Raw genomic sequence first — 20,926 nt, forward strand, 5'->3', positions numbered from 1 at the left:
ATTGTCGATGGTATTGAACTAGAAAATATTGAGAAGTTCACATATCTGGGGAGCAACATAACATATGATCTAGACTGTAAGAAGGAAATAGTGATGAGAATAGTGAAAGCAAGAGCAAGTTTGAAGGCGATGGATAAGATCTGGAAAAGAAAAGCAATTACCTAAAGAACAAAGATGAACATCTTGAAAACGTGTATTCAGCAGCATGTTGTACGGATGTGAGACATGGGTGATAACAAAAGATTCGAAAAGAAAAATATCGGCATTCAAAAGGAGTTGTTATAGAAAGATTCTGAGAATAGGATGGATGCAGAAGATCACCAATGAGGAATTATATAGGAAGATACAGCCAAAAGAGAACCTGCTGCGGAAGGTTATAAAATGGAAGCTACAACTATTTGGACATATTTGCAGAATAAACAACGAATGAAAAATCAAGACCCTGGTATTCGGCATAATGGATGGTTCAAATAGGACAGGCAGACCCTACAGAGAATGGATAGATGATATAGTAGATTGGTGCGAAGCTAGTCTACAGAAACTAAGCCGCTCTGCACTGGACAGGGAAAGATGGAAGGAAATAGTGAGAGAGGCATCAGACACCAACGGGCACTGAGCCCATGGTTATTGATGATGATTTGTATTGTAAGCTTCTGTGACACTATAGATCACTAGACAGGAGAAAGACATTAATTAGTGTGAAGTGCTGATCTCTGACAGAAGCTGTTACATCCTAGTCAACAAGGAAGGCCCACCAACACCAGAAAGACTGTTGTGGGTCAAAAGAGAGGACAAGATGACACTAGGTGCAGGGGGGATGAGGGGAAGCGGGAAGAGAGAGAGATATTCTGGAGGGTTAGGAATAAGGTCCAGAGTGAACTAAACAAATTGGAGAATTGGTCCAAAAGAAATCTCATGAGGTTCAACAAGGACAAGAGTCAAGCATGTTGGAGGGAAGAATCCCATGCACTGCTATAGGCTGGGGACCAACTGGCTAAGCAGCAGTTCTGCAGAAAAGGACCTGGGCATTACAGTGGATGAGAAGATGGATATGAGTCAAATGTGCACTTGTTGCCAAGAAGGCTAACAGCATCCTGGGCTACATTAGTAGGAGCAATGCCAGCAGATCATCTGAAGTGATTATTCCCCTCCGTTCGGCATTGGTGAGGCCACTTCTAGAGTACTACCTGCAGTTCTCCCTCACGCTCTACAGAAATTATGTGAACAAATTGGAGAATGTCTGGTGGAGGACAACAAAAATTATTAGGGAGTTGGGGCACAGAACTTATGAGCACAGGCTGAGGGAATTGGGCATTTTTAGTCTGCAGGAGAGAAGAGTGAGGTGGGATTTGATAGCAGCCTTCAGCTAAATGAAGGGGGGTTCCAAGCAGGATTGAGCCAGGCTTTTCTCAGTGGCGGCAGATGACACAAGGTGCAGCAGTCTCAAGTTGCAGCAGGAGAGTCTAGATTGGATATTAGGATAAACTACTTCACTAAAACAGCGGTGAAGCACTGGAATGGGCTGCCTAGACAGGTGGTGGAGTGTCTCTCCTTAGATGTTTTTAAAAGCCCTGGTTGGGATGATTTATTTGGGGTTGGTTATGTCTTGAGCAGGGGAGATGGACTACATGACTCCTGAGGTCTCTTCCAATTCTAATCTTCTATGGCTCTGTGAGTGTATGAAAAGACTTTGTTGTATTGCATTCATGCTCTTCTACCTCCCTTCCCCCCACATGAAGAGGCATCATGAAAGTTGATCTGACCTATCACCTGGGTTCATGGCTCACAGAAAATGGGGAAGGGAGAGACTAAAAGCTCCCAGCCAGAAGGATCTTTATGTCTATGTCACCTGAACTGTGAAGGGTGAGGTATCCCCAGCTCCTTAGCTTGGGTTTTCCCTGTTGGGCACATATAGCTTGCTTATTATAGAAACTACTATCATCTTTTAAAATATACAATTGTGACTCATCTGTGTGTGTTTATCAGTTTCCCCCTTGTAAATAACTATTTCATTTTCTTAGTTAACACATCTCTAGACAGCTTAAAATAGGTAAGACTGGCTACAAGCATTGCCTCTGGTGTCAGATCTAAAGTGCAATTGACCTGGGGTAAGTGACTGGGCCTTTGGGACAGACAGTCACCTGAATGCTGCTGTCATTGGTGGGGTAAGAGACCATCTATCACAGCCACAGGCTCATCTCTTGTGGCAAAACAGACTGGAACAGCCAAGGGGAATGTCTGTGACTCCATAGCTGTGTCTACACGTGCACGCTACTTCGAAGTAGTGGCACTAACTTCGAAATAGCGCCCGTCGCGGCTACACACGTCGGGCGCTATTTCGAAGTTAACTTCGATGTTAGGCGGCGAGACGTCGAAGTCGCTAACCTCATGAGGGGATTGGAATAGCGCCCTACTCCGACGTTCAACGTCGAAGTAGGGACCGTGTAGACGATCCGCGTCCCGCAACGTCGAAATTGCTGGGTCCTCCATGGCAGCCATCAGCTGGGGGGTTGAGAGATGCTCTCTCTCCAGCCCCTGCGGGGCTCTATGGTCACCGTGGGCAGCAGCCCTTAGCCCAGGGCTTCTGGCTGCTGCTGCGGCAGCTGGGGATCCATGCTGCAGGCATAGGGTCTGCAACCAGTTGTCGGCTCTGTGGATCTTGTGTTGTTTAGTGCAACTGTGTCTGGGAGGGGCTCTTTAAGGGAGCGGCTTGCTGTTGAGTCCACCCTGTGATCCTGTCTGCAGCTGTGCCTGGCACCCTTATTTCGATGTGTGCTACTTTGGCGTGTAGACGTACCCTCGCAGCGCCTATTTCGATGTGATGCCGCGCAACGTCGAAGTTGAACATCGACGTTGCCAGCCCTGGAGGACGTGTAGACGTTATTCATTGAAATAGCCTATTTCGATGTTGCTACATCGAAATAAGCTATTTCGATGTTGGCTTCACGTGTAGACATAGCCCATGAGTGGCTATTATGGTGCCTGAAGGGTTTCCTGAAATCTAACCATATAACGTAAAGCCAGTCTGGGGTTTGTGCCCTAGTTCCAAACAACCTGTCCTGAGGCTGGTACTCAAGCTCTTGAATGGCTGCGGGACAACCTGATACCATTACTATTTTAGTGCTGCAAATTTTGCAACCCCATAGCAATTAGCTGAAATGAAACTACTTTAACATCTGCATCCTTCTGATTCAGCTCCATCAACGGTATCAGACTGCACCCATTGACTATTCATAGATTTTTACTTTAATGTTGCTTATTAATTCACCCAGAGCCCTTTGACTTTCAGTCACAGACAATCATTCCTAAATTATCCATTTTGCAAAAGCCATTGAAGATATGATTAGAAAGCAGCTAGCTAATTTGGTCATAAATAGAGGGGCCATTATTACCCCTTTTTAAACCCAATTCCCATTTCTGTCAATTATATCATATTTAGCCACTGTCACCATGGTTTGTAAAGACTATTTCTTTCTCCTTTTTAGAAACAACTGACCTAGATTTTCAAAACTTTATGACAGCCTCCACTATAAACCCCAAATCCTGTATGAATCAAGGCAATTTAATTTACTCTGATAATCTTTCTTTATTTCAACTATGCCCATTTATTTCAATAACTGATAATAATAGAGAACAAAGCTTGTTGTAAGAGCTAGGATTATGGGATTTTTTTTCTGAGTTTGTGGCTGGCAAAGAGCTAAAGAGCTTACTTTCAATTTTGCAGTCTCCATGTGGTGCTTTGGAATATCTGCGTAATTACCTTAATAAGCCAGATAATAAACCCTATTAAGTAAATGACAGTTGAAAGGCTGGCTTTGAAACAGACATTCTAATGCTTTTACATGCACAAAGTTGAATTCCATCACAGTGTTCCCTCACCAAGGTGAATGGTTCATATACCCAGCAAAATTGATGCTCATCACATCAACAACTTGTCTGGCTCTCCCATGCCCACTGCTGTAAGAATAGGGTAGTTCATGAGTAAGAGAAGATTCATGCAGCTCTATCTCCTAACTAAGTGAAACTGTACTTCTCAAGAAGTCTTGGGTGTGCCCTCAAGGTCATGGGATGACAGGTTCTCATTCTCCCTCTACAGAGCACACATCGGAAGGTACTTTGTATATTTAGCTGCTTGGCATGGAGGGGACATTGAGATTTTTCATATCTTCTAAGTTGTGTGTGTGTTTGTGGTCTGTAAAACAATCACTTTCGTCATGGCTAATTCCCCTGCAAAATGAAGGGAGAGGCTGCAGTAGAAATCCCTCAGCAATTTGGTGGGTTTTGTTCCTGGTCAGGGCACATTTAGACAACAGATGAGTTAAAATGCCAGTGGCTGCCTGTCTTTTCTGCACTTGGGTGCATTTCTCTGCCACTAGTGGAGCGGAACTTGTGGTAGCAACTGGTGGACAATGTGGAATTAAAGTTCTAGAGAGAAATTCTCTCCCTCATTCAGGCTTCTATTTGCTACTGTAATGACATAACAGGAGCTGTAAAAGCACAATAGGGGACCGGGGAGAATTTAACTGGTGCAGGGCTTCTTTAAATGGCCCTATGCTATCCCCCAATCATACAGTCATGTATAAAGGGCATGCGACAGGCATAGCAGGAGGCAGCAGGGGATAGACCAGAGGCAAAAGGGGGAAATCTTTCAGGGAGAGACTCTGGAATAGGCTGCATTCAGGTTATGCTGATTCAGGTTATGCTGATGGCTTTTATCAGTGCTCAGAACAGCTCAGAATATGTGCCTAAATCTCTCTTGTCACCAATGTTCCTGGGCTGTGACTTCAGGGCTGCAGCTCCTGGAAAGTGGAGAAGTCAGAAAGATATCCTGGTCCCTGCCTTGCTTCCAATAGGATCTTAATACAGATGCATGCAGCCGTGTTTAATAGCACAGCAAGGGAAAAACTTCTAAAAAGGTCCCAGTAAAAGTGATGACAGTTTCCTGACTTTCCCGAGGTGTGTTGGACATGTGTATGGCTTATTACACAGCACGGGAGGCAACAGAGTCCAATGCAGAGTTCCCCAGTGAAATGGCACCAGCTCTGATCCTACAAAGGGCTGTGCATAAACGGACCCCTGCATCTCCTTGGAGCCCCGTTCAAAATAATAAGATACCATGTTGGGTGCAGGGTCTGCTCTGGGTCATTTGCATGGTTAGGGTCCCAGGTCACTTCCTAGGCCCTTCTCAATCCTTCAGAGACTTTAGTCAATGCAATAACAACACATGGTTTTGTAGATGACCTATGCTCCACTTGGAGTGTAAGGGTTTAAGTCAGTAAATCAATGTCAGTAACTGTGCTCTGTTGGGATTAACAGAAAGAGAGGGGCCCAGCTCACAGGACAGCAGTTCTGCTTTGTTTTGGAATCTATGTTTCTTTCTCCCTTATATTTATCTCTCTCTTTTATTCTCTCTTGAGGCCTCTCCTGTAGTGTCTCTTTGCAACGCTCTACTTGGCCTCCAAACCTGCTTCACATGCTCTAAAACCAGAGCTGAGCTAATAATTGTTTTGGGTTTTTTTTGGTTCAGTGGGAATTGTCTGAGGGAAAAACTATACTTTTTCATTCATTTTGGGTCAAGAGAGACAAAACAACCATCTTTTCAGTTTCTCACATGCCTGCAAATTTAGTTTCAATGTGAATAAATTAGTTTGTTTTATTTTGTGTTGTCTTTTGGCCTTTTTGGTTTTATTCTGTGGTGTCTGCCTTTCTGGGAAATTAAATTTAGCTAAATTTCTAAACAAACCTTCAGTTGTAACTGAAAAGCCAGACCTTCCCCTATTCTCTGTGTTTGTCCTGAATTCATGAACAGTTTCACTTTATCTGAAATTGCCCTTTTGTTTGGAAGGGGTGGGGGGTTACAGTAGCTCTGAGTTTGTATTACCCCCCTTATTGTAGTATCTGAGCAACACACACTCTATAAGGTACTGACTCCCACAACACTCGGGTGAGGTAGGACAGTGCTATTATTCCCATTGAATAGGTTGGCAACCGAGGTACAGACAGACTTACCGTTTTGCCCATGGTAACATAGGAAGGGGCTGTGCAGAAGCAGGAACTATCCACAGTCCCATGCTAGCCTATTAATTTCTGGGTCATCAATCCTTTTAACATCTGGGGTTGCATGCTGGCCAACCACAGCACACATTTAGAGCAAGCAGACTTGGCGCTATGCTTTGCCTCACACACAGTCAGTGATGGTTTCTGTGGCTCCTCTGTAGCAGGATAACTTGCAGTGGGAGTCCCTGGCAGTCATATGACAACGGTATAGCCTTTGGTACACAGCTTATGCCATATGATTGGGGCTAGGATCTGGTGACCACATTGCCTTATGGCAAATATGGGACACTGGCCTCTGAGGATGCGGGGATGCTGTTCCACATCAGGGCTTCTCAGCGACAGGGGCAGCTGCCCCATAGTGAGGCACAATTAATGAGGGCTCCACAGGCTCCTGATGAGGGGGAGTGGAGATGGGAGCCCCACAAGCTCCCAGCAGTGGGGTGCCAGGGAATGAAAAGGCCGCCCCATGGCAGAGTTCACCAGCAGTGGGGGCTACCTCCATGCTAGGCCAGGGAATAGGGCAGCCACCCAGCAGAAGAGCTCTCTGGCAGCAGGGGCTGCTGCCTCAAGACACTTGATGCCAGGGACCAGGAGCCCCACAAAATACAGGACATTTGCCCATTTTCTTAAAATACTTGTGATGCCTGTGAGACAGCTTAAATAAGGGAATGTCACGGGAAAAACAGGATGGATGGGCACCCTAGGCTAGGACCTAAAACGCTCCTGAGAATCGCAGTCTTCCTACACAAGCACACACCTGACTGAACTGACTGATGTTCAATTTCAGACCCAGTGCTGCTGTTGCTGCTCCCAGTACCTGGGAGGAGAGGTAAACAGCTGCTTTCATTAAGGTACTTTCCAGTACCACTGTTGCTGGGGAGAGGGAGGGTAGGGCTGAACTGCCAGCATTGAGATAACTATTTCAGTTACTTGAGCTGTTTGTTAAAATATCAGCTCTATCATTTTCAGCTTGATTTCCAAGAAATACTGAGCATACATAAGCCCTGTGTGCCCTATGGGGCAGGCTTGGTGTTCTGTCTTTGTAGAGCACCTAGCTCTATGGAGCCTTGGGCTATGACTGGGACTCCTAGGAGCTACCACAGTACAAATAATATATTAAATAAGAATTAATGATTAAAGTCAACATGAGCTGTAGGTGCCAAGCATTTCTAAAATCAGACTCTACTCAATTGCTTCTATTGTACAATAGCATGTAGTTTAATTAACTATTGTGATCTGTGAGATTTTTATTTGTTATTCGAGACTTTTGCCTCTTCTGCCAGGAACAGACCATGACTTATCACGCAAATTCCATGCACTCCGGCTAGTCCTGCTTACTGAGAATGATAGCACTAAGCTAAAACAAGCATCAAGGATAACTTGTATTGATTTTTTATATTCAAAATTTTCTCAACCTTTATTTAATATATGAAATAGAACGTCTGTAATTCATACCTTACCCTCCCAATAGGATTGTGGAATGGGGATGTGGTCTGTGCGTGCCCATCGGAGCCCAGCTCTGTTGTGAACTTCAGATGTCAAGTCAGGAAAGTTTCTGTTAAGATCAAGATTCTGAGCAGTTTGACGTCCATTAATCCAGCCATTGTAACCAGCTCCCTAATTTACAAAAAGGAAGAAGCCAATTAAATAGACCCTGTCCTTCCTTTCTCATAATGTTTGGAGGTTTCAAAAATGTTATTTGCTAATGACCAAGTGGAAGTTTGAAATGCCAAAAAGTCAGCAGAGATTTCATAAAAGTGCCCAAATAGTGGAAATAATATATTTACTTATAGAAAACCTTTATCCCAAAGGATCTCAAAAGCACATAGGAGAACCACTAGTGTGACCCTAATGTGAAACACAGCAGCTGTTAAATCGGATTTAAATCAGGGTTCAGCAAGCATAATTAATATTAATATTTAATTATGTGTGATCTAGCTGAGAAGAAAAAATATATCACATACATATTTGTTTAAAATAAAAAGATCAACTTCAATCATCAAAATTGGGTCAATGGGCATTTTGATGAAATATTGATAGGGCAGGTTATTGAATGTACAAAAAAGACTTTCGCCTGCATCAAACCTCCAATGTGCAAGAAGGAACAATGGAAAGTCTGATCCAAATTGTCTGTTTAATTTTTTTTAATCTGGGCATTATAACACAGCCTTCCACCCAAACAGATGGGAATAACATCTGGTAGTCGACTATTGTTAAAACCCAAATTGCCCCAGATTTTCCTTTCCTCTTTACAAAGGAATTTATAACATATCACACTTGGTTGCAAAAAGTCTACCTCTTCTGCAGCAAGTTCATACCCATCTGGGTTCAGTGAAGGTAGAAGGTGAATTCTAGTGTTGTTTATCAACGTCTGGATCCTAGGGTTCCCAAGGAGATATTCAGAGCACAAGTATTGTGCAAGGTATATTAACAACTCTTTCCCAACCACTTCATTTCCATGCATGTTGCCAATGTACTTAAATTCTGGCTTCACTGTGAAGAGATGGAGTAATAAGATGATTTGGTTATAATTCTGAACACATTTGGATGCCATCTCAAAGCAGTGCAATGCAAATCACTGACAGATGAGTCAGTGAGTTTTATTTACAGTAATTTAACAAGCATATTTCCGTAAACATCATGTCAATTCCAGATCCATTTGTACTAACTTCAAGTCAGTTAAATAAAATATACTTTCTTTATACAACAGAGTGAACCATTTGTTAAGGAGTCACACATATTATGAAACAATCATTATGGTTAATGATGAGAACAGCTAAAACTAACTGTAAATTAGAGAATTTTTGGAGGACTGCAAACAGAAACATCTAGGAAGAGAAAAGAGCAGTCAAGTAGCATTTTAAATTTGTATTTAAATTTTAAATTAAATTTAAATTTAAATTGTTAGTCTTTAACAAAATAATTTATTAGGTGAGCTCACCTAATAAATTATTTTGTTAGTCTTTAAAGTACTAATTGACTGCTCTTTTATTGTAATAGTATATAAACTAGCACAGCTTTCTCTCTGTTACTATCTAGCAAAAGAATCATTGGTTAAGCCATGACTTCAACTACACTGTGATTGGATCTGCCCTCTGCTGGAGGCATCAGCTCCCTGAGGCTATATCTACACAAGGACAGAAAGTTAATCCAAGACACAATTCTAGCTACAATATATGCATAGCTAGAATTGATGTATCAGGATCGACTTCCTGTCCCTATGTAGAAAGGGACTCTTCAGACTTGTGCCAATGTCCCTTACTCTACACAATGGCATGGAGTACTAGGGTCGATGGCTGAGCCCAGAGACAGCAATTTTGCCGTGTCTGTTCAATCTCTGAGAGATTGACTGTGGTGTGTAGAATGCCGTCTGAGTGTAGATTAAACCTCAGACTCACGGTCCAAGGGAAATCTACCTTGCTGCATGACCAGCAAGACAGTGGTCTAGAAAGACCAGGAGAAAATACTGGAACACAGGTGGAGCATCTCTGCTAACCCAGAACCCAAGCCAGAATCTGGCTGCAAGCCTGCAAGTAAGCACTTGCATTCTGAAGGATTTGTTCTTCTCTGTTTAAAGACACAGACAGCTGATTCCTCAGCTGCTATTTTTTGTTGGAGACTCACACCCAGCATGGACTACAGTAAATCAATCAGATGTCTAAGACAATGTTTCTCAACCCCTGATATGTGTACCCTGAGGGATACACCAAAGTCTTCCATGGAGTACATCAACTCATCTAGATATTTGCCTAGTTTTAGAACAGGCTACATAAAGAACTCTAGTAAAGTCAGTACAATCCAAAAGGTCATTCAGACAATGACTTTTCTACTGCTTTATATGCCCTATGCTAAAATGTAAGTACAATATTTCTATTCCAATTAGTTTATTTGATAATAACATGCTAGCAAGTCAGCAAGTTTTCAGTCATAGTCTTCTGTGATACTGTTGCATACTTTTGTAAGTAAGTAGTTTTTAAGTGAGGTGTAACTTGGTGGAATGCAAAACATCTGACTCTGAAAAGGGGACAGTAACCTGAAAAAGTTGAATGGAACTTACCTTACGACCTTGTTTCTCAACCAGTTGTACGTGTACCCTTAGGGATATGCAAGAGAAGTCTGGAGGTACTTACATTTTTTTAAAGGGGTACTTTACAAACAAAGAAAGATTGATAAACATGGGCCTAAGATTTTCTGACTAAGATGGGGAGAACCTGCAATACAATGTATAGTCTGACAAAGCTGCTGCAGAGCCAACCTGCCTGGCATGTACACATCACCTTAGATTCTGCATGCAAATATACAACAGCAGCAAGTATACAGCATTGTGGCCTTGATCTGTTACATCATCCCTGTGTTTGGAGCAAGAGCCATGTTAGGGGACAAATGTGGTTTTAAATTGTATTCTGGGGCAGTCAGGAGCCTATTAGGTCACTGGGGTAAGTTAGAATAGCCCTGGGGCTCCTCTCTTACACTCTGCATCCCAGGATTCCCTGTGGGTATTAGAAATTAGAGCATCGCTACAGTGCAGTGCATTCCAACAGGTATGTCCCTTTCCTTTTCCTAGTCTGCATCCTCATCCTTCTCTCTAACCCAAACAAACCCTGTAGCCCTGAAGCCAAGGAGGAGTGAGGTATGGATTTGAGCCTTCATATCAACTTTACACAGGTCATGAAAGCCCCCAGCTGTGGTGGTTATGTTCACTCTCTTTAAAGTCCCGTTATACTTTTACAGAGTGACCAGCTACTCCGTTTTCACCAAGACAGTCATAAGAATATAAGAACACAAGAATGGCCATTACTGGGTCCTACCAAAGGTCCATATAGCCTAGTATTTGGTCTGCCAACAGTGGCCAGGTGCCCCAGAGGGGGTGGACCGAAGACAATGATCAAATGATTTGTCTCCTGCCATCCATCTCCAGCCTCTGACAAACAGAGGCCAGGGACACCACTCCTACCTCCTGACTAATAGCCTTTTATGGACCTAACCTCCATGAATTTATCTAGCTCTTTTTTGAACGCTGTTATAATACTAGCCTTCACCACCTTCTCTGGTAAGGAGTTCCACAGGTTGAGTGTGTGCTGTGTGAAAAAGAACTTTCTTCTATTAGTTTGAAACCTGCTACCCATTAATTTCATCTGGTGTGTCCTCTAGTTCTTATATTATGGGAACAAGTAAATAAATTTTCTTTATTTACCCTCTCCACAGTGCTCATGATTTTATAAACCTCTATCATATCCCACCTCAGTCTCCTCTTTTCTCCACCCAGAATTCCCAGTCTCTTTAGCCTCTCCTTATATGGGACATGTTCCAAACCCCTAATCATTTTAGTTCCCTTTTCCGAACCTTTTCTAATGCCAAAATATCTTTTTTGAGGTGAGGAGCCCACATCTGCATGCAGTATTCAAGATGTGGGAGTACCATAGTTTTATATAGGGGCAGTCAGATATTGTCTTATTTTCTATACCTTTTTTAATAATACCCAACATCCTATTTGCTTTTTTGACTGCCACGGCACACTGCGGGGATGTTTTCAGAGAACTATCCATGATAACCCCAAGATCTCTTTCCTGATTAGTTGTAGCTAAATTAGCCCCCATCATACTGTATGTATAGCTGGGATTATTTTTTCCAATGTGCATTACTTTACACTCATCCACATTAAATTTCATTTGCCATTTTGTTGCTCAATCACTCAATTTGGTGAGATCTTTTTTGAAGCTCTCCACAGTCATCTTCCGTCTTGACTACTTTGAACTATTTAGTTTCATCCGCAAACTTTACCACCTCACTGCCGACCCCTTTCTCTAGATCATTTATGAATAAGTTGAACACGATTGGTCCTAGGACTGACCCTTGGGAAACATCACCTGTTACCCTTCTCCTTTCAGAAAATTTTCCACTTATTCCTACCAATTTATTCCTACCCAGTCCTGTATTTTCACCCCGCTGCTGAACTGCCCTTTCCCCAAGTCAGTGCAGCTGCAGCTGCCAGTAAAATCAATCAGGAGCTGGCCGGACAGCAAGTGCAGCACGTACTGACCAGCCAGTGCAGGCATCAGCAAGAAATGGAGCCAGGGGCCCTGCCATAGAGGTAAGGCAGGGTGTGTTGTGGGTAGGGTAGTGTGTTTTGTGCCCCTTTTAAGGGGAGCTGCCCTCCAGCCAGGGAGCCCACTGCAGGATGGTCTCCCATGTAGCCACCCCTCTCCCCCATGGGGCAGTCACCACCACAGCTAGAGAGCCCCCTCAGCTGGCACCCCAAGGCATAGGACAGCCATGGAGCTCTCCTGGGGGGCAGCAGTCTCATTGCCAGTGCCCTGAGGCAGCCCCATTCCCACCACCCAGAGGCATGGGGTAGCTAGGGAGGTCCCTGGCAAGGCCACAGCCCCATTCTGGGTGCCCGGAGGTGTGCGGCAGCAGAGAGCTCCCCTGCGAAGCTGGAGCCCCATTCCCAGTGCCCAGAGGTGTGGGGCAGCCTGGAGTTGCAGCTGCCCCCCACCACTGCCAGGGGGTAGCCCACCCCCTGCAAGATGGCAGCCCCCAGAGGGCAGCCACTGCTGGAGCCAGAGAGCATCCCTGGAGCATTCCCAGAGCCCAGAGGCATGGAGCAGCTGGCGACCACCCCCCCACCCCCATGCAGAGCAACCACTCCTGCAACCAGGGAGTTCCCCCATTGGGCAGCAGTCCCATTCTAGAACCCTGTGGCAGGGGGCAGCCAGGGAGCTGCAGTTGCTTGGCAGCCACAGCCAGAGAGATGCCCCAGCCTGTGCCCAGTATTTGGCATAGGGCAATATGGTCCCCCTAAACTGTTCAGAGTGATGTAATTCCTTGTTATTGTATCATTTTTGTGATAAACAGGTTCAATTATAGTTTTATTTTAAAACATGATTATTTGTCCACTTTGTAGGCTACCTAACCACTCCACCAGCTGACAGGCCATTATACTATTCAGGGTAGTGCTGTTCCTTTAATGGGAGGTGAAGGATGGCCTAACTTTACGTTTGTAACATGGCACTTCACACTCAGTTCCCTGCCCTGCAAAGATTTCCTGTCTGACTTTTGATAACAGAGGGCTCTTCAGTCTATCAGAGAAAGGGTTAGTAAGATTGAAAGGCTGAAAATTCAAGCAAGACAAATTCACACTACAAATAGGTTACCAATATTTAGGTAGGGGTCAATAACCATTGGGTCAACTTACCAAGAGTGGTACTGGATTCTCCATCACTGGAAATTTTAAAGTCAGGATGTGCTGTTTCATTCTAAAAGATATGCTTTAGTTCAATTACAGCTATTGGACTCAAAGCAGCCATTAATCCAGGGAAACCCTAGGCAGAAGTCAGACTAAATGACCACAATAGTGTCTTCTGTACTGCAAATCTATGAATCTGTGGGGCACATGACAGAAGTGCACCATACCTCGTTCTAAAAAACCAGCTGTGAAGAGGTATGTCTACACTGCAGATGGGAGCATCATTACTCACTTGGTTCATGGTGTCCAGGATTGGTTGAAAACTCAATCACAAAAAGGTCTCTCCCTTCAAAGCTACGGCCAATGCTGTAAGTTCTTGCAATGTGGGAGCACCTAGAAGCAGTCTTCTTCATAATGCTTGCCATTTTGGAATAAGAATGATGGGTGAACTGAATTAAAGTTGTAGGCACATCTGGGAGTAAATCTTCCTCAGCTAAATCTGTGTCCCCTGCAGAGAGAAATTATAACTGCAACTAAGTGAACTCAAAAGTTTGCATCCAGAGTGGACTTATCTAGTTACAGTGAACAAACACCTTCAGCTCTGTTCATAAAGCATATACAGTGGCTCCATCTACACTAGCCAAAAACTTCAAAATTGCCATGCAAATGGCCATTTCGAAGTTTACTAATGAAGCGCTGAAATACATATGCAGCACCTCATTAGCATGTGGGCAGCTGCGGCACTTTGAAATTGACGCGGCTCACCACCACATGGCTCGTCCAGACAGGGCTCCTTTTCGAAAGGACCCCAGCTACTTTGAAGTCCCCTTATTCCTGTGAGCAGATGGGAATAAGGGGACTTCGAAGTAGGCGGGGTCCTTTCGAAAAGGAGCCCCATCTGGATGAGCCGCGCGGCAGCGAACCACGTCAATTTTGAAGTGCCACAGCCACCCGCATGCTAATGAGGCGCTGAATATGTATTTCAGCGCTTCATTAGTAAACTTCGAAATGGCAATTTGCATGGCAATTTCCAAGTTTTTGGCTAGTGTAGACATGGCCAGTATGTCCAAAAATAGAAATACAGAAATTAGAAATGAGCCTGAAAGTAACTTTAGATCTGAACAAGAACCTCTTCTATTTGCTTTCTTGTGTGACATGTTAGCCCAAGTCTCCAAAACCAGTTACCACACTTGCACAATGACAGGTATTTTACAATGTGCAGCCATATTTACTGTAGGCTTCATCAACTAAAATCTAGCCTTTGATAACTGGTAAACTTCAGCCTTCAGCATAGAGACTGATCCTTTAAATCTATGGCATGAAATTAATCTTTGGTTTAACTCAAGTGACTTCACTTACCTGCAATACATACCTCTTTAAAAACATTCACAAAGGCAGTTTACCTTGCATGAGCTAATTAGTATAGGAATATCACAGCACAACCTCAGAGTTACAAACACCAGAGTTACAAACCGACTAGTTAACCACACACCTCATTTGAAACAAGATGTATACAATCAGGAAGCAGTAGAGATTTTTTTAAGATAAAACATAGTACAGTACTGATAAAGCAGCAGTTTTTTAAAAAAGATTTGACTAGATAAGGAAATCATTTCTGTGCTTGTTTCATTTAAATTAAGACAGTTAAAAGCAGCAGTTTTCTTATGAATCATAAGTTTCAGAGATATATTAAGTTAATGTTCAGTTATAAACTTTTGAAGGAACATCCATCACATTTTTTTCAGAGTTACAAACATTTCTGAGATATGAAAAACCTCAGTCTCCAAACTGATTTTAACTTTGTACAATCATACATCATTTCTTAGGATGCACCTGCACAACGTCAGTTCTCACCTCGGAGCTTTGCCAGTGGATCAAAACATCCTTCCTCTTCTCCAACAAAGAAGCGATCACAGTCTAAGAAGTAGGGCCATGCCATATCTATTGTGTCAAATGCAGGTAGGCAAGTTTTCCTCAGGTTTTCACAGACGTGCCTGCAGGGCTTTATAACTTTGTCTTTGTCACATGGCGGGGCCAGTATCGAGCAGCTCAGCAGTCTTAGATCAGGATTACATTCTCCCTGAAGCAAGTTGTGCAGCACGCTCATGAGAATATATTCAGAGCTGAATTCAACCACTTCCCTGGACTTCTGATCCAGCAAATTAGGATACATTGTTTTGGTGTAAGGAACATCAGCACAAGAGCCTAAGGTGATGCCCACGCATTTTACTACAAGAAAGGATAAGATGAATGTCTGAAAAATAACCTGCTCAGTAACCACAGTGAATCCAATACAACTACTCAAATAATATTTCTCAAATAGCAGGTCAAATTAATATAATCCCTTTAGCTGATCACAGATTGTCTGGCAGCAGATCACAATAGTCTCAGATACAAGTATTGTTTGAAACAATCTGTCAGGCGATTCTTATTCTGTAGCTTGAGGAAGTCAATTGCAAGCAGCCAGAATTCAAAATTTGAAATAGATTTTTGATTTTTCCTGGACATACGGTAATATTTCTTTTCTCTTATTGGCTGAGTCTAATGCTAAAATCAGATTTCTGGTGTGTTTACACATTCAAAATTCAAATAGTTAAATGGATGGATTCTGACCAACACAGCAGGTGCTTTGTGAATCTGGAAGCCTGAGGACTGCCCTTCATGTTGACAGAACGGCCAGCATGGCCAAGAAAACCAATTTAGTTAGAGTAACCTCATGACTGTTCTGCATCACACCAGGGACAAGAGTTCTAGTATGTCAGCCTCAGCAGGGTAGAGCTAAAAAGGTGGCTGACATTTGCCTTCTTCCACCTTATTTTTGTACTAGCAGATTTGGGCTAAAGCAGACTCATTTAAAAATTCTTCCAAGTAGAACAGCTTGTGCCACATTTAACCACTTCAAAAAACAAAAGGATTAACTGAGATTTAGCATTTGTGGTAGGGTTATTCGATACTATGACACTGGGCAACTTGGTTATCCAAATCTGAGTCTGACACGCTGTGCTGAGCTCCCAGGCTGGTATGAGATAATAGCACAGTAATGGCAGCAATCTCTTGCCCTGGGAGAGAAAGAACATGTCTCACTGCCCTCTACTGTCTGATTAGGGCCAATGCATAGAGTTGTATTGACAGGGTCCAGAGGCAGCTATATTCAGCTGCAGGAAAGAATAAAAATGAAATAACTAGGGAATACTCAGAGTGCTGAGAGAAAGAGAAGCCACATCATACCTTTTTCTCCTGTTTGGCATTGTCCTGCAAATAAAGAGAAGATAAATAGGGATTACCATCAGTGAACAGTGAAGAAAGCCAGCTGCAATACTTCACCTACCTCAGTTCTTGCTGCACATCAAATGTTTGAACTTGGAATTACAGATGCTAGTGAAGAGATTTTCAAGATGCAAACAAAGCTAAGTGACAATCGGTTAGTGGGCTTGGAAACCAAAGGGAAACATAGTGTAACATGGCTTGTGGGAAAGGAATGGAAAAGTTCTAAACTTCAGTGCTTCTGTGTCTTTCTGACATCACTGAAGTTCCAGTCAGGAAGAATATGGCCATTACTGTCAGAAGTACCAATCGAATCTAGTCTAATGTAATCTAAGCATTTATTTCATATCCATCACTGCAGTAAGTGAGCTACTAACAAATGGATCAACATCAAATGTACAGGCCTGCATATGATATTTACGTCTTTCTCGCTAAAACAATTAAGAGGATTTTTTTTAAATCTTCCACCTTATCTTTTCTAAGTTTGTCAGCTAATGCAAAATAATGTTACTAAAATAAAAAAGTGTGTTTCTTCCATTCTCCATTGGAAGTAACAATTGCATCTGAGCAGCATAAACATCAAAACATATGTTTTCACGGGCATGTACTGGGGAGCTAACCCTGGGATGCTTACACCTACCTCCTTGTGCTTGTTTCCACAAAACCAACTGCATTATGTCCAATAAAAAAAAAGTGTGAATTACTATTCCCAGCATACATAACAGCTATCTGAATTTCCTCTGGTAATCACTCTCTGGAAGTACTAATTTATCACTGTCTGGAAACCAAAGCAAAATCATTAACATGAAAACAATATTAGCTCTGGAATTTGATCTTGATGATGGGTAATTTCATGGGAAATGAATCTGGCTACATACCCTGAATGATCATCAATTAATATTAATCTGTAAAGCATTTCTGTGGCTCTGTGCTACCATATTTAATTTTTGACACCAGCAATTAGTGGTAACCAATAATCTTGTGGTAAGTTTTTTGAAAATATACTATTCATATAGTTTTTTTTCCTGGCTTGATATTTAATGGCAATAAAAATATGGATCCATTTCTCACAGTGATTATTAGCAATAGTCCCTTTGTCATATTGGTTTCCTAGTAGGATGGATGAGATAATAATCATTTCCAAAAAATGACTGTTTCCTATCCACTCAAGCTGGTCTAACGAGTTCAACCACGGTGCAGAGGGAATTGCTACTGATAACCATTTATATATGGAGATGGCACTTCAGTGATTTTGCCCAAGTTCATGCTCTTCACTGGTTTTGGTCCATATAACCACAAATTGGTTGTGATGACTATACCTAGCTCTTAGTGACTCCTTGATTTTGCCTGGCCCTCTCAAAATTATACGATCAATATTGGCAGAGTTTAGGATTGACAGCCATAAAGCAGGATCTGATGTATCAATTTGTGGTGTGCAGTTTTTCTCGCTGCTGTTTTTATCTTCATGCAAGATTGATTCTTGTTTGTCATTTCTCTCCCTTTCATGTAAATTAGATTTTTCTTTATTACTCTACTTTAAACCGCTAGGGAAAATACTGGTAAAAATGTAGGAATGTAAATGGCATATGTGTACATTAGATACAAGGAGCTCCCATCTCTAAGAGACCATGAACAGGCTTTGGTGACTACAGTAGCTGAACTGGAGGAGCTAAGGGAGACAGAAAGGTACACAGATGAGACTTTCCAGGACACAGACTCTGGCCTGTTGAAGAGGATGAAAGTCTCAGGGAAGAATATGAAACTGGAGTGGAGGAAAACAATTCCATAGTTAGCATCCTCCTGCCAGATGATGTCATGGTATCTGAGGATACTTCTTCTGGGGAAGGAACTCCAGTTATTGTGAAGAGTCATGTAATAGTAATGAGGGATAGTTGAGTTTACAATGACTTGGAGAACTGCACGGTGACCTGCCTGGTAGGTGCTGAAGGCTGCAGATCTCTTGAGACATCTAGAGAGACTTATGTGTAGTGCTGGGGAGGAGCCAGTGGCCATAGTACATGTAGCTACCAGTGACACAGGAAAGGATAGGAGAAAGATTTTGGAGGCCAAATTTAGGCTGATAAATAAGTACTCAAAAAGACTCAGAATGTTACAGCAAGAAAGTTAAGAAAGTTTAAGTAAATCAGCAGCAGAAAACTTGTTAAACAAGCAGTGGGACCACTTGGTGACTGAGATCCTAAAGGCATGTTCAAGGAAGATGAGACCATTGTGGAGAAACAATCCAAATTCTCAGCATCACTGAAGGGCTGTATGATTGCACACAGGAGCCACCACAGCTGACAATGGGGCTGGGGGTTGTACAGATACATGGCCAGGAGGAGCTGCTGATACTGGAATCTAGCTCCTGGGTACAACAGAACCACACTCTTCTCCATTAGTTTCAGTCTCTTGGGAGTACAGCCCTACAGATCTGCAGATATGGATGTCTATCTGCAGATACCCACATCAGCAAGTAGACAGTTGTATCTGTGCAGGGCTCTAGTAATTACCAGTAGAGTGGAGGTAGGTCATATCACCAACAATCTTGGCTGGACAAAACAAAACAGGCAGTCCTGTAGCACCTTACAGACTACCAATATTATTTATTAGATTATGAGCTTTTGTGGGATAGACCCACCACTTCTTCTGTTCCATGAAAGCTCATCACCTAATAAGTAATATTGCTACTCTTTTTGTTGTGTGAAGATACAGATTAACATGGGTACCTCTCTGTGATGAATCCTGGCTGTGTGGGTCACCCACTAAAGTGCTAGTGCCTACAGTGTCTTCCCAGGGCTCTAAGTGCTGCAGCCACCTCATCTCTTGATTCAACAGCTAGCACTGTATCAACAGCAAAATCAGTGTCGGGGGGTCCTTTTCAGCAAGGGGAATGCCTAAACTGCATTAACTTGGTGTGTGGTCAAGTGTGTAATCTGTGACAGCACTGGTGAGATCGAGGACAATAATGCACCCATGTCAAACACCTGACCTAATTCAGAAGACAGTGATTCTTTTCCACTAACAAGAATGCAGTTTGAGGAGTTCTCATATAGAAGGGAGACTTGTCAGGGAGCTTATCAGGGATACCCGAGTGTTTCAAGATCAGCCAAAGTGATACCCTGTCAGCAGAGGCAATCACCGACTCAATGTCCTCAAATGCAATGTTAATTGGGTGTTTGAATTCTCACGCCGTCTCGATAAGCTAGTGCACTATGAAAATTTGCTCTATCATGGAATGGCCAGGAGCAAAGGCAGCTTATCACAGCCTTCCCTTAACTCCTTAAGATATAAGTTGCTCCGAGCAACAAGACGAGCAAAAACTTTCCCAGGGACAGATAGAAGGGTAATGCCTCAATAGTTATAAGATATATTAATAAACAGAGTTGGCTCAAAAAGATATTCTAATTTTTATATAGTAACAGAGAGGTAGCCATGTTTGCCTCTATTCTAACAAAACAGTCACATAGCACCTTAAAGATTTTAGGGTGCTATATGACTGCTTGCTAATTTTTACATAGTGAGCACCAATCTGCTGTCAGTTACATGGATGAAATACCCATGTCAAGTTAAGTTCCTTATGTCATCATACCATTGGGTGTATAAATTAAAACAGAGATGGTTAGAGGTTTGCAACTGTGTTTCTAATAAGGAGATTAGTATTTCATAAAAATACAGTCAGGACAGAAATGTTGCAAGGACCACTCCAAATGTGCATTTCTGATTAAACAGTTCTTTGGAAACTATCGAGACTTTCTCTTTTCAATGCTTGCACAGAGTGCGGTTCAGCAAAGGACAAAATGAATTACCCTGGGCCCATACTTAAAAGTAATTAGGGATGCGCTTACCTGGGCCAATTCCTCCCTGACCATGAAACAGTCAGTAAAAAATCCATGAAGGCAGCTCCTTGAAGTTGCTGCTGTGCACTCTCCTTTCAGGGGTGGGGTCTGTAAGCCCCTGAGCCCCACAGAGCTCAATGATCTGTCAGGAAAGAAGACAGGTCCTAGGGTTCTGCAAGAGGTGGTATGCGTTGCAGTGCTCCACTTTCTGTGTTTTGTCTCCGCATGGCTCCTGAAGCAGCAATGCCACTGACCACACCAGATCAGCCCTACTGAACCACACTCTCCATTTTAGAGGTTCATGAAATGGGAGATGATGCAAAGAACACTGGAACCTGACAACATCTGTGGTTAATCTTGAGCTCGACTCTAAGCAATTCCATCCTTTACAGGGATTTCCATAGGGTGAATGCTACGGAGACAGTGCTCCCTTTCAATGTCACTACTTCCCCAATATAAGATCCTTCCACAAACAGAACCAGATAAATACAAAGAATCATTTGTTTTTCAGATCCAGAAGACCCTGTATGTGTGGTTTTTGTTTCTACCCCTTGCTGCTCTACAGGAAGTGCAATAAATGTTG

The 20,926-nt window shown here is 42.7% G+C and overlaps 1 protein-coding gene across 1 annotated transcript in view; it reads right to left on the bottom strand.

The window, feature by feature from the left end:
• The window catches only part of CPZ (carboxypeptidase Z), a 54,178-nt gene that overhangs the window by 25,074 nt on the left and 8,178 nt on the right, over positions 1-20,926 (bottom strand). Inside the window, exons 2-6 of the mRNA XM_074991711.1 lie at positions 16,472-16,495; positions 15,098-15,472; positions 13,536-13,751; positions 8,354-8,550; positions 7,513-7,674 (exon numbers count right to left, since the gene is read on the bottom strand). Of these exons, the coding sequence (XP_074847812.1) occupies positions 7,513-7,674; positions 8,354-8,550; positions 13,536-13,751; positions 15,098-15,472; positions 16,472-16,495 (974 nt within the window). The remainder of the gene's footprint in view (positions 1-7,512; positions 7,675-8,353; positions 8,551-13,535; positions 13,752-15,097; positions 15,473-16,471; positions 16,496-20,926) is intronic.

The sequence above is a fragment of the Carettochelys insculpta genome, chromosome 4 (assembly GCF_033958435.1).
Source record: "Carettochelys insculpta isolate YL-2023 chromosome 4, ASM3395843v1, whole genome shotgun sequence".
In the NCBI taxonomy this organism is placed as follows: domain Eukaryota; kingdom Metazoa; phylum Chordata; order Testudines; family Carettochelyidae; genus Carettochelys; species Carettochelys insculpta.